The sequence below is a fragment of the Musca vetustissima genome, unplaced genomic scaffold (genome assembly GCF_032173495.1).
Source record: "Musca vetustissima isolate MV318-11 ecotype Yass unplaced genomic scaffold, APGP_CSIRO_Mvet_v1 utg9657, whole genome shotgun sequence".
Lineage (NCBI taxonomy): Eukaryota > Metazoa > Arthropoda > Insecta > Diptera > Muscidae > Musca > Musca vetustissima.
The window spans coordinates 529-25,085 of record NW_026883679.1 but is presented as its reverse complement, the minus strand read 5'-3'; the positions used below and the strand labels follow the sequence as shown (position 1 = coordinate 25,085).

At 32.1% G+C, this 24,557-nt stretch overlaps 2 protein-coding genes across 2 annotated transcripts; both read right to left on the bottom strand.

Annotated features, from left to right (window-relative positions):
• Positions 1 to 12,189: 12,189 nt before the first annotated feature.
• LOC133330646 (sarcocystatin-A-like) lies at positions 12,190 to 12,581 on the bottom strand. Its single transcript, XM_061539058.1, has 2 exons — positions 12,460 to 12,581; positions 12,190 to 12,388 (listed from the first exon to the last, which is right to left on the bottom strand). The coding sequence occupies exons 1-2, from the start codon at positions 12,579 to 12,581 to the stop codon at positions 12,190 to 12,192; spliced, it is 321 nt and encodes a 106-aa protein (XP_061395042.1).
• Positions 12,582 to 20,662: 8,081 nt separating this feature from the next.
• LOC133330647 (sarcocystatin-A-like) lies at positions 20,663 to 23,935 on the bottom strand. Its single transcript, XM_061539059.1, has 3 exons — positions 23,864 to 23,935; positions 23,698 to 23,798; positions 20,663 to 20,865 (listed from the first exon to the last, which is right to left on the bottom strand). The coding sequence occupies exons 1-3, from the start codon at positions 23,933 to 23,935 to the stop codon at positions 20,667 to 20,669; spliced, it is 372 nt and encodes a 123-aa protein (XP_061395043.1). The 3' UTR covers positions 20,663 to 20,666.
• Positions 23,936 to 24,557: the final 622 nt, after the last annotated feature.

The following is a 24,557-nucleotide window of genomic DNA, read 5'->3' as shown; positions in this document are numbered from 1 at the left end:
GTCTCCAAATTTTCTGAAACGGATTTGGTCCAAAGAAACATGGGTCTAAAACCAATATTTCGTGATGCACATTTTCACCGTATCAAAGTGTATATACCCTCATTAGCCATAAGGCTGAGGGTATAAATATAAAAACCCGTACAACTAAATAAGTTTATTAGCTTGGTATTTCAAACTTTGTGACAGTTATTTATTTATTATTATTTTTTTTTATTCGATACGTATGTATCAAACCTAGTGTTGTACTATTAGAGTTTCACATCGAAAGCGTCATTGCCGAAGGTACCCCAATGCCGAAGTTCTCCCTACGTCTGACTGGTGTCATACTTCTCAAAGAGAGTAAACGATTTTATCCCAATTTATAAATCGTAGTAATAACGTGTGATTTCATAAATGCTTTTCCTAAAAAATGCATGAAATATTTATCAAATTCGACGATTGCGAATATCGGTCACATCGTTCGTAAACCTCAACATTTTTGTAAAAAATAAATGCAAATTTTGCCCAATATTTTGAAAATGTTTATTATTAAATCTTGTATTTGTATTTTATTATTTATTATATTTCCTTCCTGCTTTCCAGTTGTATAACTTGTATTAATATATTGTATTACATGCCCCAAGGGATTTCTTTTTCAATGGTTGGTTGACCTTCACAGGCAAATGTTACGCTAGTGTTTTTAATCAATAAATGAAGTGTAATTGTAACTTTACACTTTTGAGTTTGGTCTTTAGACTGCGATGATTCTGCCGTATCTACAGAATTAGATGATGGTGATAATTGAGCGTCGATGGTCAGTACTTGTACCAAATCCAAGGATGTGGCCGAGTCAACTCTGTAATAAAAAAAATTAAGCATAACATGCAATGTCAAGAAATCATTTTACAGTCGATATCGTTTAAGACAACAATGTTTTAAGGAAATATACCGATGGCATCCAAAAGTCCCGAAAAAGGTTTTGAACTCTATTTGATAAAGTTATAGCGACAAATTTCGCCGTTTCTCTGACCGTGGCTATAAGAGATTTCGGCTGTGATCTAAATACTCACTTCATATTAAGATTATCACCACGTTTACTAATGTTATGCAACAAACGATTCAATATAATTTCTCCCACTTTCAATACCAATGGTTCATCGGGTTTCAAAAGAATTTCCAATATTTCAAATGCACTCAAATCGATTTGATCCAAGTTCATTAGATTATTTAGTACATCACCGCTGGATGCATTCATAGTGACTCCCAGTATTAGGAGAGTTAATATAATTTTTGACATTTTTTTTCTAAATTATAAGCTACGAAATTTGCAGTAGAACTAAATTAATAATACTAAAGGAATCGTTGAGAGTAAATTCTATTTTATATTTTCAGTTTGCGGAAATTATTTTTAAAGTGGATTTTATCTATATGAAATACTTGAGAAGGTTTTTTTAAGAAAATGATATCTTTGAAATTGTTGTGTAAATAATTTTCAATATATTTGTATATTTTTGAAGATAATGCTAATTTTGTATTTGAGTTTCGAATTTGTGAACTTGTGGACATTTTCTACTTTAATAATATCGGAATAATCAATTAATAAATAATGACTTTATACCACAAGTATGTCTGAGCAATTTGATCCATCAGTCTCACAATGGGTAGGGAGGTAAAACGTTACATATTTCAACTCTAGAGACTTTGAGCTTTACACCAGTTAAATTTGATATAATTTTAGATCAGGATTTACATAAATTCATATCCGAGAAATGTTTTATATTATTGACATGTGTCAAAATATTAACATGAAATGACGATAGAACTGGTGACTCTAATTAATTTGAAGATCATCATCAAAAATGTCGTATTTAAATAAATATGATTTTTTACAAATATTTTAAGTTTCAGAACATAGTGCCAAAGAATATTTTTAGAACTTTGTGACTGTCTGCGACCGTTCCAGTCTCATTGGGTGTGAAATCTTCGTACCAAAGATTTCAGGGTAGGTCCCATATTAACGTACGCCCCATTATTCCGGATTTTTGAAATTTTTATCAAGTTTTTCAGCGAAATCTGTTATATATCATATATGGGTATACAGATAGATATCTAATATATGTATACCCATAACACAAAAACCAACGACTTCATGTTATTTTGATATCAAATACAGCTAAGAAATTAAATTTGGATTTATTTTATTTGATTTTTAAAAACTGATTTCACATTTCGCTGTTTACGAATAATTAAATTTTTTGAAAATTAAATATCGTAATCGGCGTCCCTGAAACCCTTGTATGTGAACGTGGAACGACGAAGAATGGATACATTCAGGTCTTCGACAACCCTTTCAATTACTGCAGCGATATTTTGAACGGAACGAGCGAAACGATGATTCACAGGCCTTATAATATTTGTATGTTCCATACTTTTGAAAAAACGAAATGGATATCCATTTACCTGAAATTATTCGTGTTCTTCATAAATGTTTGGTAGGAAGATTTGACATCCAAAATTAAAAAAGTCCTTATATATCTTTCGATTTGCACGAAATTTGGTACAGCGTAAGGAATTATGTGTAGAATGGTGTGTGCTAAGTTTCGTGAAAATTGGTCCAGATTTAGATATAGCTCCCATATATAGTTTCGTCCGATTTTATGTAAATGGTGCACCAAAATCCCTATATATATATTTCGATTTGCACGAAATATGTCATAGGATACTGAATTAAGTGTAGAATGATGTGTGCTAAGCTTCGTAACCTGTAACTCTATATACCATCAAAAATTAAAGAGGTCCTTGATTGACCTTTGTTTATGTTCAGGCTAGGCCATACGTCAATACGTTATGAGTGATACAAAAAATTTTAAAAATCACTTTGTTAATAAGAAGACTGCTATTATAATGCACGCTTCTGTATTTGTCACTATGAAAATAATTACGAAAAGTCCAAAAAGGGATTTCTTAGCCATTTTTCGCATTGTGTTTTTAAGTTTTTAAGTTTATGGGATTTTCAAAATATTTCGAAATATTAATATGATAATGATAGAATTAATATTATACATTCTTCTATAAAAAATATATTAAAAAAATATTTTCTTTCTTTTTAAGCCTTTTCGTCTATGGAGGCCATTGGGAAAACACGGCACATGTTCGCTCAACCGTACAATGGCTTTTTTCAATGGTGTGTGCTAAGTTGAAGAGTATGGCATGCATATCTCCAGAAAATGGTTTCACATGTGTCCCAAGGAAATGTTGAAAATCAAATACTACACCACACACACCATAAGTAAGAAATATACGACATTATCAAAACTGTCAAATAATATATATAAAATCAATGTAAATCAATAAGGTAAGTGTAAGTTTTATGCATAGATTTTTAAGGAAATATTTTAATTGAAATATTCCATAATTTTATAAATTAAATTATGGAAAATATAATAAGTGTTGTTGTGAATTTAAAGAAAATAAAGGACAATACAAGAGACAAATGACACTTTGCCATCAGATTTTGAAATCAAAAACTTGGCATATGGCACATTTGTTCTTCTGGGTTCACCATAAAGAATTGTCCACCCAAGATCATGAGCTCCGTTTTGTGGCACAGTGTAATCAACTACATATAACAAACTATCGCTTTCACAATTTTTTTTATAAACAATATTTGTTTCATTAGTCCTAAACGATTCATTTTTACTTATTTTTTACAATTAAATACACACTATTTCGTATAATCAAAAATTTGTTTTTTTTTACTTCAGTTACTTATTTTTTACAATTAAATACACACTATTTCATATAATCAAAAATTTGTTTACTTACTTCAGTTAGACACGAAGTTGGCACTGAGTAGATACACAAGGTTCTCTAAAAAATAATAAAACCAATGTTTCTAAAAGTTATATCTTCTTCAATTTAACTTCTGTCTCCTTGAATCACTTACAACGCCCGTCATTGCAACACCGACCATTGTGACAATTAACAACAAACTTTTTATCTTTGAGAACATGTTATTTGTTTTCTAACAAAAAAATTATTTTATTTTCGTTATTTTCAATTTATTGTTCATCACAAAGTGTTAACACAGCTAGAATAGTTTCAAAACTGATTCAAAATATAACAACAAACAACGGATATGAGAAAACAAAAATAAATACACTTTCTCTCATCCATTATTGTTTCAACAAATTTATGCATCTGAAATATGAATTGTTCTAAATCAGAAACACGTAACAGAATATCAAACAGAAATTTTGTATTTCCATATATTCTCTATTGACCGCCCGGCCGGAAGGGAGGCATGTTGTTCTAATGCACCGCTAACTCATTCATTCAGTGTTGTGGTATATTAGCTCATAGCACAATTGAAGCCTTACTTGTACGTATCGTGGTGGGATGATATCGTATATACAATTTTAATTGTTCCAGCTGAGAGAACTTGAAGTTTGGTAACAAAATGTTTTCAATTGTTAAAAATGTAAACCGGCAAAGAAAGGACTAAAGTCGGGCGTGCCGTTAATATGATACCCTACATAATTTTGATGTAAAGGATGTGCACTTTTCATTTATATTAAAACTCGAACTTAACACATACTCTTGCATATGTGGCGTGCATTATTTACATGAAGTCGGACAAATTTATATATTAGAGCTATATAAAAAATTTAAATTAAACATGACACTAAGTGCATAATTTAGTACAAATCGTAAATTACTAATTATCATAAAATCCGATGAAATGATATATATCAAATCTGAATCAAATTTTCTTCATAGCAAAACAAATAAAATATTTAACAAATTTTGTTTCTTTTTAATCATATGAATGTTATATCTACTAAATATAGGAAACTATATGCGCCAGATTATATTTCTCTCAATTATTTATCAGACCTCATACCAAATTTAGTATATTTGAATTCGCTTCATTGTATTATGAAAAGAAGAAGAATACAATACAATTCAATATATGGCAGCAGGTGTTATTTATACCTATCCCACACTTTGTTAAATGTGTGAATTATTTTTATTATAATGTTAATTATAATAACTACATGTAAAACAATAACAACAAGGTAGTATGTACATATTACAAATGTGTAACAATAACAATTGATACTGACCAACCACAACTGCTAAAAGAGAGTACAAAGTGTTCAAGGCCATAATGGCAGTACTGAGGAAATGTGTGCAGAATATCAATGGATTTTTATGATAGACTATCGATATGAAATCTGTACAGGGTTATCTCTTTCATGGTTTCAAAAGTAAACGCAAATATAAATCATTTTTCATCTTAATATATAAAAGAGCTTAGTGTTCTGTGAGTGACTGACATATCATCGCCTAGACGAAACGGCTGAAGCTTAAAAGTTTGAGTGTGGGTTGTTGTCCGTGTGTAAGCTTGAGATAAGTTGGGTTTTTGAAAATTCGAACTAGAAGTGTACTAAGTGTACTTTACTAAAGTTAGTTCTAATTATATATATTTTGAACATAGAACATAGCTAGAATCTCAAAATTGTATATGGCATACAGGTTGGGAAGTGGTGTTGATGTATGGAAATGGGTTTAGAAATTTGTACGTGTGGGTACGAAATATATTAAATGGTACTAAATTTGGTACAATATGGATTTAGTTGAGCGTATAGAGATGGAATTCTGAAAATCGAAATTAAGATTACTTTTGGAGTACAGGATTGAGTTAGCCTTAAAAAATCGACCTTATGTGTACAAACAGTACTAAATGGTACTTAATTTGGTGCATGTTGGATTTAGGTGAAGAGACAGAGTTGGATTCTTGAAATTGGGAATTAAAATGACTGTTGGAGTGTAGGATTGAAACATTTTAGGAAATTTGTACCTATGGGTACGAAAAGTACTAAATTAAGAACAATTTGGATTTTGGATGAACGGATAGATCTGGAAACCTGCAATTTGGAATTTAGATAAACGTTGAAGTGTAGGATGTATGGGTATGTAAAGTATTAAATGGTACTAAGTTTGGTAAATGAATTACCAAATAGTACTTCTTTTACTAAATTTAATTAAATATGAAGTACGATCGATATATGGAGGTAGTCTTGAAAATGTGTACTTATGTGTTAAAAAAGTGTTGTATGGAACTAAATGTGGAACCTGTAGGTATTTGCTAAAATATATAATTAGAATTCTGATCACTTTTGAATCAGTGTAATGGAAATAAAAAAGATATTTCGAAAAATAGCGAAGAGTACTAAATGGTAATAAACTTGATGTACATTTTAAATGCAAATTTTAACACCAAAATATGCTTCATTAGTACTAGTTAAACCATGAAGAGCGCTACCCGATATTGGTTATAGCAGCAGTAAAATACCAGTGAGTGGAGCAGTATAGTCGGACGGAGCCAACCATACGATACCCTACACAACTGCCGAGGAACTCTAACTTTCTGCGGATGTTAATTTCGAGCCTGGGCAATAATTCGTGATATTTGCACCCTAATGACCGATTAGAGATCAACAGCACCTCATCCTTACACTGACATATTTTCCGAATATTCCCAATATTCAGCACAGCCCTTCTAATTACTTGTACGAATTCCCTTCACCGTGGGTTTTGTTGTGATGTTCGGCTTATGGTCGACTCGAAAAAAACAAAGAACTAAGTTTTCGGTCCACTTCGTCCCAATTTTTTTATGTGATGTCCTTGACCATAACTGGAAAGCAATCAGCTCTATATTTCTGCCCTCTAATGTTAATGGGTTACTAAATAATATCTGAATAAGCACCTATAAATATAATAAGATTAACTCCCACATCCGAGTACATACGTCAATATAATTGGTATTAATTTAAAGGTCATACTGTCAAAGAATATACTGTCAACTTATCGGTCTACGTCCTTCAGGAGTAAATATATACGCCATAGAATAAGTTTTTTTTTAATTTTTTACACAAAAGTCAGGGTACATTTGACCCGCTAAATAATGACCCATCTTTATCAAAACAGACATGCTCATTCTTTGGCCCTTCTCCATGTAAAATTTCGCAATATTCGGGCCACAATTGCGGTCTCTGGAAAAACAAAACGACAAAAATTAAGTATTTGGTCACTTTCGCCCCTAAATATTAACCGACTTTTACCATAAACCCACCCCAGAACCCATCCTACATGAAACATTTCGTGAAGATTGGTCCATAACTGTGGCCCGTATCGTGTTTACAAATTATAATGAACAGACGGACAGAACGGACGGACACATATGTTTAGATCGACTCAGCTAGTCGAGATATGACGATCGGTATACTAAAAGGCGGGTGCAGCCCTTGAGGCTGCACAAAACTATAATACCCTGACAACATAGTTGTCAGGGTATTAACGGGATAAAACCAATCCAAAAAGTTAAACTGTATGATCGGTCCGACGAATCCAAATTCAACCGTTTTCAATCCGACGATTAGCATAATTGCCGATGAAAACTAATTCAAAGGCGGAATGTAAATCAAGGTTGAGAAATCATCGTGGTATGGGTTGACTTTAACTTGTGGGACCTTGGACCGATGTAAAAAACTTGACAATATAATAATGAAAGAATTCTATTGTGATCTTTGTAGTCATATCTACCGGTTTTGTTAGATAAGAACGCCTATCCTGTAGGAAAAATTATTATGAGCAGTACAATGATCCAAAGCACACATCCAAGATATGCATAAATCGACATAGAATTTTATTCTCATGCAATTTATGTCGTTGGTCAGCTAAGTACTTCGCTTTGTTACAAGAGACATTTGGGTATGAAAGGTTTTTTGTATAGAAGCAATAGTTTCGGGGGAGAATATCCCAACAAAAAACTAAGGGAACTGATGAGGATCAGTGGCGTGATCCGAAACTATAGTCTTACCCCTCGGCAAACAATGCCATACATTACCCACTAATAAATAGTTGTTTTTTTTATAAAAACAACAAACTGGGATTCAGCCTGACTATTTTGCAAAAACAAAATACAAATGGTATCCCAAATAAACCGCCAACACTACTAAACTGATCAAGAATATATATATATATATATATATATATACATTATGGGGTCTTTACTAAATATTTCGAGGTCTACGACAAATCTAATATACATTCTTCTTATAGCGGAGGCTATAAACATAATTTCATTTAAATAAAAACAATATTTGTTATCAATATTTTATTTACTCGTCAAAACAGAACATTTATTGTATTTATATCAGTCTTTAAAGATTAGAAATACCACTCAACATATACAAACATTAGTAATCAAGATGTTTATATATAGTACGCATACATTCACATCTTAAGGCAACTTCAATGCCATCCGTTTTCCATGGTCTAGTCCACAAATCAACTTCACAATTATGCTTAAAATTATTTAAATCCAACAATTGGACATCCAATGTTTTCAAGGAACCCGCAACCGCTTGTTCACTACCACCAAAAACTGCACCAATTCTGTAAGAGAAGTTCGCATTTGTTACAAAAACAAAGTAAATTTAATAAAAATTGATTACATACCTATAAAAAGGACCATCATCAGTTTCCGCCAATTTAATTAGAACTGAACGTAATTCATGCTCGGCGCTCATTAATTCAATTCTTGCCAATTCTCTTCGGCCACTTCTACGATAACCGCTCTATAACAAAATTAAATTATTTTTTAAGTCAATTGACAATTTTACTGTAGAATAACCTACCAATTCACAATTATCCAAAAATTGTCCATCAATCGACGAAATCAAAATCAATCCAAAATATACAAGAGTAGAAAATTTGTACATTGTGTTTCCAGTAGCTGCGTGTTTATATCTTGAGTGACGGAATAATACTAACCGAAGAAGCTAACCAATTTTCTTAGATAAATGTAGCCTCGAAATGTCGTCAAAAATCAGAATAAACATTTTGATTGTTGGCTTAAACAATTTACACATTAAAATCTGTAGACAATGAGACATTGTTTCCAGTCAATATGCCAATTAGTTTAGTAGGTATGTGAGGTTTCACTTACGCAGTGGTAACATCTGCAAAGTATGCAAATAGCTATGTCTGTGCAAAGTAGCTTAGCTGTAAGTTTCCAGAAAAAATATTAACGTCATTGCCAATAAACGTTGTGGGCCATATTAAAGCATGCTTCTGATTAAGAAACAAAACCGGACATATTTGCTTATTCCGTAAGCCTGTAAACGGTGAAAATCCTAAGGTTGTTAGGACGAAATCCATTTCCTTTTCATTGCAACTCCGATCATGTAGCTCATCTCGAAAGAGAAATTAATAAAAAGCATTTACATGAATGATCCTTCGCCCTAATAAGGCATAAAAACAAAACTCAAAAATTCAGCTTGAGCCCGGCTGGGATTTGAACCCTGGTTCCCATGGCATCTGTTGGTGTTCGGCGCCTTAGCGTTCAAAGCCACCTCCTTATCTTCCTAAGGTTGCACAATATGCAGTTGCATACCATTGAAGACAAATATTGTAGTCTGTATGGAAAAAAAGTCCGTCACTACAAGAAAAATCTGCTCCGAAAAGGAATGTTCCGGTGTGATGCCAAATGTCCGAACCTTGACACAGTTGAATTTAATTCGTAGATGCAATTTCGCAACAATAGTCGACATAAATACAACTTATCAAGTAAAGACATTTGTAAGCCACATTGCCCAGTATGCCTGTTGAGCCGCTTAACCAACGGCGAAACGCGTCGCATAGTGGTGGGAATGTAGTATCTCTCTGGCTTTCCTTTTCATTGCAACTCCGATCATGTAGCTCATCTCGAAAGATAAATTAATAAAAAATCAATTTCAGTTCACTTAGAGTCGATCAACTCTTCTTATGTGTTGCGCCCGTTAATTCGAAGGGAGTACCCCATTTAATCTAATTGGTAATCTGGTACATTACAAAAAATTAAATCAAATAAAAATAAATATAAGTAAAAGGTCGAATGGGCCGTTCGATCGTAAATTTCTGCCAGGAGAATACAAAATTAAAAACTGCAAACACACAGATTCTAAAATTGAACTAGCACCTTGGACACGTGAAATGGCACGTGTCATTCGTATGGTGTCTATGAAGAAACAGGGACTTACTTATATAGAAAAAGTTCAGTCAATAATATATATCACTTCGGTTGTAAAATTCGCCTAGGACCATTCGTTGACAAACGTATCTGAAATTCTCAAAAAATACCGATAATTTGGGGTTCCGTTATATGGGGGCTTTACGTTATGTGGGTTGATATTGACAATTTTATATTCCCAGCCTTATGAATTATGTTACGATAAAAATTTACTTCAGCGTAAAAACGGGTTTAGACCCCAAGTTTCTTAAAAAATTGCGAGCTCTATCGTTATTTCGACAGACGGGCATTATAAATTCGACAGGAATCAACTCTGATCACGAATATATACAATATGTATTTTTTCTTTAACATTTCCTTATGTTTGATCCGCTAATTCTTGGTTAATTTTATTTGATTTTAAAAGTCTGATTAATCCAAAGTTTGGTTAATTTTATTTGATTTTCAAAAGCTCTATAAAACGTGTTTATAAACCATTTTTAATAATTAAATTTTTAAAAAAGTTTATTTCGATCCATCCTACTTAATTCTTTTTTTCTTGCAAAATCGTAATCAGCGTCCCCGAAACACTTATATGTGATATTTATTTCATAAACCCTCTGATTCTATTATAGCCAAAAACTGGTATTTTTGGCCCATATTGTTATGGTATAATTTATTTAATTCTTAATTTATATATATTATATTTTTCCTGATACAAATAAAATAATATCCGAATGTATGTATTAGCACACATTGACATACTAAAGTGAAGCAATCAAAATTGAATAGATTTCAACTGCACTTTAAATGTCATCCACACTGATTGTCTTTGTTTGCGTTATTCTGTCACATTTCATATTTAGTCCAACTATCAATCTCTTATCCCTTGCCCAACCATAAGTGTTGAATGTATTTCATAGCAAAATATAGATTTTATCAGTGTTGTGACACATTTAATATTTTCCATTACACCAATGTTTATTATGAATTGCACTTCCCTGGATAGATAGACAATTACAATGTGCTTCGTTTTTTATACACGATAACAATGAATTCGCCTGGTGGCTATCGACAATTAAGTTATATTTGTATTTTATTTATACCCTATACCACACAGCGGTGTAGTATATTATACATTTGTGCATTTATTTGTAACATGCAGAATTAAAGTAGAGGGTAACATATTTAGTGTTTTTGAGAATACTCTATGAATCATCTTCTGAATCGATTTATCGATCCGTCTATCCAGGTATTTTCGTAATTATAGTATAGGTTGCAGATATTATCCGACTAAGATGATTTTTTTATGATTCATTTCCAAATTGTATACCCTCCGCCATAAGATGGAGTATATATTCAATGTGTCATTCTGTTTGCAACACCTCAAAATATTCGTCGGAGATCCCGTCAGTTAAAATTACTATAGAGATAGGAAAATTCGAGATAGGACATTGGAATTGTGTATATTGATATTGCTTCTAGTATGTTTGATATTGCGAATGGGAAATACTTGTATATACTTGAATTCAAATCATTTCCACGAAGGTGGAATTAAATTAATTGGAATTAAAAATTGTTATAATCTCCATAAAAACAAGCGCTGATTTTTTTAATATTTTCGTATTATTTCCCTAAGCGTGGATCTTTTAAAAGTATTTTTTATTATTTCCATAAGCGTGGTTTTTTATACCCTACACAACTATGTTGTCAGGGTATTATAGCATTGTGCAGCCCCAAAAGTTTGTAACGCCACGAAATATTGGTCCTAGACACAAGTATACCGATCGTCATCTCTCGACTAGCTGAGTCGATCTAGACATGTGTGTCCGTCCGTCCGTCTGTCCATTATAATTTGCAAACACGTCAAATGGACCCTGACTTTTGTGTGAAAAATTACAATATTTGTATTCTATGGCGTATGGACATAGAAGTTGAGAAGTTGATAGTATATCCAAGAGAACTTTAAATTGATACCAATTATATGGTCGTATGCACTCAGATGTGCTAGTCGGCCCTTTTTTCAAAATGAATTGAAATGTACATTTTATAGTATCACAGATATAAATATAATATCATAAATGTATAAAAACAACCAGACTGAATAAATATTGTTGATAATAATAAAAAATGCAACACATTCAAATGTCCCCTCAGGGATCATGACTTCTGACCACAGCTGGCTCCCCATCGCATTCAAATGTAACTTGAATGCCGTTTTTCAACCATGGTTGCGACCAAATTGAAATTTTAAATCTTTTTATCTGGCCATTTTCATCCATAAGATCTGCCTCGATTCGGGTTAGTGTACCCGAAACAACTTGCTTCGATGCTGAGTAAATTTTCACCAATCTGAAAACAAAGAAAATCATATTAAAAAACTATACTAGCATTACAAATGTTGATATTAGACAAAGACTTACTTGTAATTGGGTCCATCACCACCAGCCAATTTAGACAAAGAATTATTTAGGGCCTTCTCAACATCTTTAAAATCGGACACCGGTGAAATGCCACCACAAATAGGTATTGACTCATCTGCCATCTGACCAAAAGCAAAACAAAAAGTGTTTATAAACAATAACAGAGTATTTTAATTTATATATGTATGTGCGTTGATTTGTATATGCCGTGTCTTTATTATCGGTCGTTGAATATCAACTACAACAACAACAAAAATGGAATCACCTTTTGTGCGTTGAAAATAAATATTTCGTTGTATGTTTGCGTTTATCAACTCAACTTTCAACTTTCTTCCGAAGCGTCCACACTGCCGTATCGAAAAGCTTAAAACGACTGAACGAACAGTCCAGTTCACGGCTGTTATAAATTTAACGAAAACAAATGTTCGTGCATATATTTGTTGTATTATAGCAAGTCATTAGGGATGTCAATGTGAGAATTTTTATGTTTAACAAATGCAAATAATCCCAGAAATATCGTATTTGTATTTATGAAATTAATTTGGATTAATAATGGTATTGGGATGTTCTTCTTTTAATGGAGTTCCATCTATTTACGAGATTTATAAAGTAATGGATCGGATTGTTCATGCAAATGTGTTCAAAATGTTATGGCTTCCTTCGCTGAAGATAATATACCGCTTGCTTGGGATTTTAGCTTGACGATAATTTCAAACATACAGTGAAACATGTCATAGATTTGTTGCGGTAGTCAAAAACAAGGGATTTATTAAGGCCAGCACAATTATCAGATCTTCACCCTAAAGAAAAATCTTTGAGGCATCATAGATAGCAAAATCAAAATGGATTCATAAACAAACATAACCCCATCCCAAAGGTTCAGGATGCGAGGAATAGTACACCCAAGGATCAAATTGAATATTTTATTGATTCAATGTCTCGTAGGTCCGATGCCGTAATGAAAAATAATGGTTATGCTGTCGATTACTAGCAAAATTTGCTTATTTATAAGAAAAAATCAATAAGTTGCTTTAGTTCCATAGAATATTTTTTATTTCAATATAAATTTTGCGTTTATATTTTGTGTTTTTTAAGCGAATAAATTATTTATTTTTGAAAAAACTTTCACTATAACTTTATTTTTTAAGAAAATTACAGGTCATTTATTCACTTTGCGATTTCAATTGCTTTAGTTTTGCTTTTGCAAAATAGTTGTGTTATTAACATCTTTAAAATAACTTCCTATTTCTTTTTCCTTTCTATAATTCCCTATTTCCTCAATAAATTGCATTTACGATAAGGATATGACTTTGACAAACATTGCTAGTTGATCTGTATATTTTATTTTATCGTAAACAATGAAATTGTAATAATATTACTGTTTATTTACTTAATTCAAAACTTATGGAATATTTTTAATATCACAAAGAGTCCAGGAGAATGGCATATGAGTCATTCGATTTTGTAATTAAATAAAGGCTGATAATTGAAAATCAAAACAAAGCGTTGATTGCAATGTGAGCATATTCGATGCGCTTCATTAAGCTTGCAAGATAGGTGCAATCACTGCCTACCAACAAGAAGTTCCACGCAAGAGTCAAAGATTTAAAACAAACAAAAAATTAATGGTACATTTTTGCAAAATATAAAAATAGAGTTCTACAGACCTCAATTAAATTCATGTTATGGAGTATTTATCTCTGATATTCGTAGAAACATATGGTGTTTCCTCAACATCAATATAAAGAGTCTTAACAAGTGAACATGTCAAGTTCTCTTGGGCCTAAATTTTTTATATCTACCTCCAGGAAGTGATCTATGTCGAAACATGTATGAGTAGGGTTGTTAAATTGGGCTCGGACCATCAACGTATTGACCGCGTTATGTAAAGCTTTTTACCGACAACGAAAACGGAATGCCAAATGACAGCCATCTAGGCTGTTAAATATGCCTAGGAACACAATAGGGCGATATTTTTGTATGGAAATTATACCAAAACGTGAGGCGATATTCATAATTTTTGGTAGGAACCAAAAATGTGAAAAAAGCCAATATGTAAAAAAACGTGCTCAAAATAACGAATAATACGTTCTACAGTAAAACTTTATTATTAGTGATTTTCAACCAAGTATAACAATAAAGTCAATATAAAAGTAGTTCCTGTACGATCAACAAATTGCAGATTTATTGCAATTATCGTTTATTTAGGTTCATCATCTCTGGTACCACCCCACAAAATGTCACAATTTTGAAAAATTATAAATGTAATAAAAAAATGCTCCACTAGGCAGTAATTCCGTAGACATCCTCAATAAAATGCTCGTGGATTATATACAAGACAGCAACTCCGGTGTTTACGACCCCGCAGAAATTCCGAAATATAAAAATTAAGCCAATTTTGTTGAAAAATGTGCCCCAACTCCCCCAAATACCGAAAGGTGGTAGGCAATGTTATATGGGGGATATACCTAAAGATTAATCACTGCCCAATAAAAGTCGTTAAAAACCTTGCCTGAACTATTCCTGAGCTAACATAGGACATCGATATATAATTGGAAGTTTTACCACCCAATATATAAAATTGGAGCCAATTATGTTGGAAAACGTGTCTGAAATCCCCAAAATAACATAAACAATTATTAGTGGTTTAGATAAAATAAGTGAAGCGATATTTTCAATTGATACTATCAATTTTAGGGTAATTTTTTTATAGAACATTAACTTTTACATCGTCTGGAAAACAAGGGCATAAATTACAGCTACTTATGTGGAATTTATCAATTCAGAGATGTATATTGACAAATATATTTAAATAGATCTTTAATTTTTTTTTTTTTTTTTTTTTTTTTGAAAAATAGTCAGGCTGAATCCCAGTTTGTTGTTTTTATAAAAAAAAAAAAAAACAACAACTATTTATTAGTGGGGAATGTATGGCATTGTTTGCCGAGGGGTAAGGCAGGGAAGACTATAGTTTCGAACCACGCCACTGATCCTCATCAGTTCCCTTAGTTTTTTGTTGGGATATTCTCCCCAGAAGCTATTGCTTCTATACAAAAAACCTTTCATACCCAAATGTCTCTTGTAACAAAGCGAAGTACTTAGCTGACCAACGACATAAACTGCATGAGAATTTCGCTGGAGCCTCACTTCGAGGTTAACAAGGCATTTACAAACAATACCACACCTTTCCCACTGTTGTGTGTTGTCACATCGCGACAAATGCACACAACGACTTTGTTGGTGTTGCTAGTATACAGCAACAAACCAAACAGTTCAACCGTGCCTGCGTCTACAACTTCAGTAGTGTTGGCGGTTTATTTGGGATACCATTACATTCCCCACTAATAAATAGTTGTTTTTTATAAAAACAACAAACTGGGATTCAGCCTGACTATTTTGCAAAAACAAAATACAAATGGTATCCCAAATAAACCGCCAACACTACTGAAGTTGTAGACGCAGGCACGGTTGAACTGTTTGGTTTGTTGCTGTATACTAGCAACACCAACAAAGTCGTTGTGTGCATTTGTCGCGATGTGACAACACACAACAGTGGGAAAGGTGTGGTATTGTTTGTAAATGCCTTGTTAACCTCGAAGTGAGGCTCCAGCGAAATTCTCATGCAGTTTATGTCGTTGGTCAGCTAAGTACTTCGCTTTGTTACAAGAGACATTTGGGTATGAAAGGTTTTTTGTATAGAAGCAATAGCTTCTGGGGAGAATATCCCAACAAAAAACTAAGGGAACTGATGAGGATCAGTGGCGTGGTCCGAAACTATAGTCTTCCCTGCCTTACCCCTCGGCAAACAATGCCATACATTCCCCACTAATAAATAGTTGTTTTTTATAAAAACAACAAACTGGGATTCAGCCTGACTATTTTGCAAAAACAAAATACAAATGGTATCCCAAATAAACCGCCAACACTACTGATCTTTAATTTTCTAAAAACCCCAAATGATCAATTGTAACCACGTCACTACAATGACCACATCTCTTAATACACCATGGACCGAACTTACATTTGGACTTATTAAATATGACCATTGACATAATAAATTTAAAATGTTTTAATCTATATATATAAAAGAGTTGCGTTATAAGTGACTGACTGATCATCAACGCCCAGACGAAACGGCTAAAGCTAGAAGCTTGAAATTTGGCATGTAGGTGGGGTTTGGTGAGTAGGCGTGTGATAAGGCGGGGTTTTTGGAAATTCGTACTTAAAGGTACTAAAAAGTACTAAAAACTGTATTACGCGGGAACGGTTAGATGTAGAACTTTGAAATTTGGCACGTAACTTTGTCTATGGCGAGCGGACTAGAATTTGTGAAAAAAATTTGGAATTTAGTACTTATATGTACTAAAAAGTACTAAATATTGTATTTGAATGGAATTGGTGAAGATTCATAACTGAAACTTGGTATGGAGCTTAAGCCATTACAAAGAGAATACTGTGCAAAAATATTTTTTGGACATTAGTACTAAAAGGTACTAAAAAATACTAAAACTGTATTACTCCGGAACGGTTGGAAGTAGAACTCTGAAATTTGGTATGCAGCTTTGTCAGTGATTAGCAAATCAGAATTTGTGAACAAGTTATGGAAATTAGTACTAAAGGTACTAAAATGCACTAAATATTATACTACGATGGAAAATGTAGAGATAGATGTCTGAAATTTGGTATGTAGCTTAAGTCATTAAAAATAAAATGATGTACAAAAAATAATTTTTGGAAATTAGAACTAATATGGTACTAAATAGTACTAAAAACTATATTACGCCAGAACGGTTGGAACTACAACTCTAAAATTTGGTATGCAGCTTTGTCATTTATAAACAAATCAGAATGTGTGAACAAATTTTGCAAATTAGTACTAAATATTATACTACGATGAAACAGGTAGGGATAGATATCTGAATTTTGGTATGTAACTTAAGCTATTACAAGTAGAATGATGGGCAAACATATTTTTTTTTAAATTAGTACTAGAATATATTAAAAAAGTTCTGAAATTTCACATATAGCTTTAACTATTACAAATAGAATACTATGCCATTTTTTTTTTTTTTTTTTGAATTTAGCACTAAAGTTGCGATAAAAAGTACTAAATATGTAAATACAATGTAACTGGTAGAAATAGAAATCTGTAATTTTGTATGTAGCTTACTCTAAGCATAACTTTTTGGAATTAGTACTAAATACTGTAGTATAATGGAACCGGTAGGAATAGAAATCTGAAACACGGCACATAGATTTAATTATTACAAATACTATGCTATATATTAATATATTTTTGAAATTTGTACTAAAATGGTACAAAATATTAACTTATAATGGAAAAGTCGTGGATTGAGATCTGAAATTTTGTATGTAGCTTAACTATTACAAATAGACCGATATGCACAAAATTGTACTAAATATTGTACCATAGTGAATGGTAAAAAATATAAATGTAAATTTAGAGTACAAAAATGTCCAACTATAATTAACAGGCTTGGTTTATTGAGAATTCGTACTAAATGGCATCATTAATACAAAATATTGCACAGTAAGGGAACATTTTTTGTATATTATAAACAAATAGAATACGAATCGAATACAAGTACTAAATATTGTATACGGTAGAATGGATGAAGATAGGAACCTGTTATTAAATAGTTATCTGGAACTATGACAATAACAATTTATACATAAAAATTTTGCATTAATAACTTCTAAAATGTACTAAAAAGTACAACACATTGTATACGGCGGTACGGGTGGATATAAAAACAATGCTTTTGGCAATATTGTTTGACATTTGTACTTAAAGTACTAAATATTTTATACGACAGAACGAGTAGAGGTAGAGTCCTGAAATTTTTTATGTATATTTTGTTTAAACAAATTAAAAAAAGTATTTTTTTTAATTTTTAGTAAAAAGTACTAAATAGAAAGTGTTAGAGAAAGATATCCGAATTTTAGTATTACTCTTTGACTATGGTAAATAAAATGTTTAATGGAAATATATACGGTTATATGAAATATAGTTTCGAATCCCACATGAATCTATAGTACAGCGAATGATTATGTGAATTTTGGTTAAAATTTCTAGTGCAGTGAAAAACAGGCGAGACTTCAAATACAAATAAGTGAAACTATGCAATAAGCCGCTGAACATCACAAGTACTAAAGTGTAGTCAATTTTAAATGCTAGAGTTCCAAATTTTCTAAAATAACAATACTGATATTTCCAATGATGTTTCCAACCACATTGGATCGATCTTTTGATGTAATGAATAATGGGCTGGATCATTATTATGAGGATATACTAAAAATACCGACAATACCATTGAGTATTTTGAAATACGTAACGCACCAGAAATACTAAATTTCTGCAATTTAAATGGAAATCTTCACTATAAAGGCAGGTCTCTGAATAAAAAATGATGCGCCGTGCAAAATTGTAATTTGTACTATAAGGGTACTACTATCAGTACTAAAACGAACTAGATATTTTACCATTAGTATTAAATTACCGGAAGGAACAAAAAAGGTTAACACAGTATTATAAAACTTTTTACATCAGTCCATCGGGACGATCGAGAAAATAGTAAACTTACAGAACTTGTACTCGATTTAGTAGGACAGAAGCATTAACGTTTCTGTACGAAAGAAATACGGAGTAAGATCTGAGATTAAAACAAACATATTAAGATATAAAACCTATAATAAAAATGTTTCAAATTTGTACTTAATCCAAAAGTATATTGCGTAGCTAAAATAATGTTTATTTATTTAACTATAAAAAGTTTCGCTAACAACGTAGCGGGCCTATGCTAGTATTAAATAATTTTGTAATAATAATTCATACCGACATATCTTCCAACGTATTCAATGTCGTATTGAATACCTACCGACATATCTAGGTAGGACTTAAAATTAAGGCATGGAGAAGGGGATCGGGCCAAAGAATAAGTATGCCCGTTTTGATAAAGATCGGTCAATATTTAGCGGGTCAAATGGACCCTGACTTTTGTGTGAAAAATTACAACATTTGTATTCTATGGGGTATATATTTGCACCTGAAGGTCCTAGACCCGAAAAGTTGATAGTATGTTCAAGAGGAGTGGTTGACCTTTAAATTGATACCAATTATATTTTCGTATGTACTCGTATGTAGGACTTACACATAAATATTTACAGGTGCTTACGTATTAATATATTAATTAGATACCCATTACCATACTAGAGGGCGGAAATATAGCTCTGATCGCTTTGAAATTTTCCATGAGGTTCAAGTTATGATAACCGACAACGCCTATAATTTTCGGTAATGTTCAGATTATCATTTTAGTATGAAGTAGCCCGAAAACTTATTTTTTTGGTGTTTTTTTTTTTTTTTTTTTTTTTTGAGTCGATCTATAGGCCAAAATTGAAAGCCGAAGATCACAACACAACCCACGGTGAAGGGAATCTGGACAAGTGAGTAGAAGGGCTGTACTGAATATGTTTAATATTTCTTGACCTCTAGTCGGTCAAGAGGATGCAAATATTGTGAAATATTGCCCAAGCTCAGAATATAGAACCAGTGTAGGGTATCATATGGTCGGCCCGTCGGACTATACTGCTCCGCTCACTGGTTTTATTATTGAAACGTTTATTTTAAAATGGGTTTAAGTCAATTTGATTTGTCATAGCATACAATAAAAAAAATACATATATTATGATGTCATAGACTTTGTCATTTTGAAAATTGTATAATTGATGGGGCAAATTGAATTTATTTCAATCAACTTCGTTGTTATGACTGTTCTTAATTAAACTACTTGTCTTTATAAAAATAAATTTTTTAAAGAAATAATATTCAAAGCAGACAAAAGTAGTTTTGCATAATAACAATTTTACATTAAAGCACAATTTGCTTATTAGATCCGTATAATATGTTGGTACTGTCACGGAAAGGTGTAATTTTGTTATTGTCTTAAATCTATCGATTTCAGAAAAAATAAATCATGGTTTTACACATATTATGACACCTTCAAAAATATAATGTTGTTAATAATTAATGAGTCCAATATAAATTTATTTATTTTTATATTTTATTATACATTAATTGTTTATTATATTAATTTTAAGTAATGCATATACTGTTCTAGTTTTTTTTACTTATAAGAAGGAACTTAAAGTTATCCACTTCAAAATTTGCATTCCATTCTTACGTCTTAGGCATTATGTTTTCTAACCACTTTGGGTTCGTCGTCACATTCAAAAGTGACTTCAATTCCATTAGGCAACCATGGGCGGGACCATATCGAAACCTTACATGGTTTAACTTTACCATTCGAATCCTCCAAATCGGCATCGATTCTAGTCAATGATCCAGCCACAACTTGTCTAGTGGCTTTGTGAACTTTACGTAATCTATAAATAAAATAAAATAATTTATATGAAATACAAAGTAATTAGAATCAGATACGTTGGAAAATTCTATATTTGATATATTAAAAAGCAAAACGTAATTATATTATTTAGAACATAGATTTGATTCGTACGTGAAGATGTTTTAAACTGATTTTTTTGAATTTAATATTAAACCCGGAAATGTTAGAATATATGGTATTTTCGTCATATCCCAGATAGATGTATATTGGAAAGTATTCAAAACTAGTAAAAATAACTTTTTAAGAACAACAGATTCAAAATACCTAACAACGACCCTTGTATTATTGTAGCAAACTCGAAACATAAACCTAATAAAATTGTCTGACAGAAGATAGTTTGTCCTCTAAGAAAACGAAAACCAAATTATAGACACTTCAACATATGGAAATATTGGGGATATTTAATAAAAGGGACTTATATTGACACATTTCTACGAAGAAGTTTTTTATGAATGTTAAATTACAAAATATTCGGATGGAAAATGCAACGAGAGCTAGTAAAAGCGTCATGTCCATTGATCAATATTTTACAATCCGGCCCGCTGAACTTTTTATACCCTCCACATTGCGGTGGATATTCAAAATACTTATATCGGATCTACCAATAGAAAATGAAATACCTAAATAGACACTGTGGTTAGACTAGGACCTTAAACATATTGAAAATGACACGTAATGTTTGGAAAGCAGATGTTTGAAATCCTGTACCAAAGCGGGACCGGTAATAATAATTTTGCTAAGAATATTTGACACTCAATAGCAATTCAAAATATTAAATTAAAGCCAATTTGGTTTAAAAACATGCCCAAACACCCAAAATACTGAAATTTGAGAGGTACCCATATATTGGAGCTATTCTAAAGTTCAATATGGCTGAACATATTTGGTAAGGACCCAAATGAGAACCCGAAATACGGAATTACAACCAATATAAAGTCACTTTTGTAGGGAAATGAACCCAGAACGCATAAAATGCCTTCAATGGGCGGGACTTTATATGGGAACAATGGAAATGAGTTTAAACATTTCTAAAAAAAGATTTTTTCATATAACTCTCACTTCATTTGGAGTATGGATTTCCATAAAAGTATAAAAATTAGGGCGGAGCATTATATTGGATGTTATTCACTGTCCAAAAAACCTAGAATGCCAAATTACAGCACCTTCGGTTGAAACCAAAAACCTTAACCAACCTAAGTGAAAAAATTTTAAAGCTCTACTTTAACATTGCAACCTGTATAACGATTTCAACGTCAATTCGTTTAAAAGTGTTAAAAGCGAGGGCATAACACATTTTAAATAATCCCTCTTTCTGGGTTTCCGAAAATCGATTGTTATTCCATGTTGGCTAATGGGGGCATATACATTTTGCTATAACAAAAATATCTTCGATGAGGCTCATTTTTGTGCCTAAAGTTTTATTGGACCGAATCCATATCAGACAAGTTGGAGTCGATATACAAAAGCCAGTCCGTCGGTCTGTCTGGTTACTGGATGAGAGTAACCGATTTGAACCAAACTCTTCACATCGTAATTTTTTTTCCAATCTTCTATCAAATTAGAAGATGGGGAAATTTCGCTTCACCTCTTTCTGGTATCTCCCCCACAAATGGTCAAAATTAACCAAACCAACATATTAATCGAACCTGTACAAAGTTTGAAGATGACACTTTCCAATTTTCACGTAATACTTTTTCCAAGTCTAGATCAATTCCGAAGATGGGGCCCATCGGTCCCCAACTAAGGATCACAATTTTAAAAACTTGTAAATTTTATACGAAGCTTTTGAAGTAAACGATTTGATCCGCTGTGCAATTAATATTAATATTTTAGCAAACCTAGATTAAATCCAAAGATGAGGTCTATAGGATAACTTATACTGGTACCTCCCCACAGATGGTCATCTCATTATATAAATCGAACAGTAATTTCTGTAAGGTCTAAACATGAAAGATTTGTAGTAGTTATCGATTATTTAGGTCCGTGATTTCTGATACCTCCCCCATAAACTGTCACTATATTGAAAAATTATAAATTTATACACTAGACAGTAATTCTGTAGGCCTCCGCAAACCATATGCTGAGGACAAATATCGGTAGGCAACACCGACTTTTATACACACCCTAATTACAAATTTATCTACTAGACAGTAATTCCGTAGGCCTCCGCAAACCATATGCTGAGGACAAATATCGGTATGCAACACCGACTGTTATACACACCCTAATGCATGTTTTCACATGTAATATATTCGATCCTGTTTCTATCCACATTTTCAACCTGTATTTGGCTGCATATGCCTTGTATAACAGAAGCACTGACACCATAAAACACCGATTTTTTATCTATGTCAAATAGTGGTTACATATAGAAAATATTTTGCAACTATCACTATATTAATTTAGATTATACTCTGCTTAGGAATCCTTTATAGGCCGATTTAAAATTCATACTGTTCTCTAGCATTCACTTTGGGTATATAAAAAGTTATTTTTGAAATGTACTGCTTGCAAAATAGGGTTATAATCGAGATCGGACTCTAGCCAAAAATATGTTGATCGCATTTGAAGTCAGCTTTGGTATATGTTTGAGTGGGACAAACATATATAATATATCTCTTGACTTTCCCTGGAATGCAATATTAATGTTTTATATGTCCACCAAATTAACCTCCATCGGATTGTTTATATTGTGAACATGTTGTAATAATTAAAATTTTACTTCACGGTAAACTTGTATTTTTGTTGCACATTCAATTGAATGTTCCCCAATTTTGCAACTTATTCACTAATAAATAAAAATTGCACTCACTTATAATGCGGACCATCACCATTCTCCAGTCTCGACAATGATGTCGATAATTGCCTCTCAACTTCACTTAGATCCTTAACAGGTTGTACACCACCTGTCATCTGTAATTAATTAAATGATTATTTAATTTACTTAATTATTCACTAAATTTAGTTTCAACTATTACAATTTGCGATTCCACACACATGGTCACCACCAGCACAAATCCCAAAAACAATAGGCACTTTGTTGGAAACATTTTTTCAAAAATATATAAAATCTCCGTATATAATTCACAATTTATCGACCACTCGTTTAGGCTGTCGCTTGAAAAGCAAATAATCACTGAATTCAATATGCTAAATGTATTTATACATTTCAATATTGCAACAAGAGATCTTTTGTGGCTTAAATAAAAAAAAAAAACATTCCCATCAAAGTAAACATTTTCATACATTTATATTTCTACATCGTACTTATCGTAATATTCGAATGGCCACAGAATATATGAATAAATTTCAAATAATTACAGTTTAATTAGTACATGTAAAACTTCTAAAATAATTTGTATATTTGTCTGTTTAACTTTTTTATTTGAAAACAGATATTTCTAGGTATTTTAAAACTTTCCAAGAAATTTAGATTTAAATTCTCTTCTGACACAGCATGTTTAACGTTTTACTCTAATATTCGCCCATGCCTAAAAATATCAATAATATTTACACGTATAGACACATACAGATTCCATGGCACCGCAAAAAACACCGCTTGCCTCACAGATAGCAACCGCCTTTGTTTGCAAAACATTGACCCATCAAACAGATGAAGAAAGAGATGATAAATCCGATGTTGATCATCGTATTCAAATAATGTCCTTTGAA

Coding starts and splice junctions, on each gene's coding strand:
- LOC133330646 (XM_061539058.1), bottom strand. CDS start 12,581: ATGGCAGATGAGTCAATACCTATTTGTGGTGGCATTTCACCGGTGTCC. Junction 12,389..12,459: donor GGTGATGGACCCAATTACAA/GTAAGTCTTTGT, acceptor CTTTGTTTTCAG/ATTGGTGAAAATTTACTCAG.
- LOC133330647 (XM_061539059.1), bottom strand. CDS start 23,935: ATGTTTCCAACAAAGTGCCTATTGTTTTTGGGATTTGTGCTGGTGGTG. Junction 23,799..23,863: donor TGTGTGTGGAATCGCAAATT/GTAATAGTTGAA, acceptor AATTAATTACAG/ATGACAGGTGGTGTACAACC. Junction 20,866..23,697: donor GGTGATGGTCCGCATTATAA/GTGAGTGCAATT, acceptor TTTTATTTATAG/ATTACGTAAAGTTCACAAAG.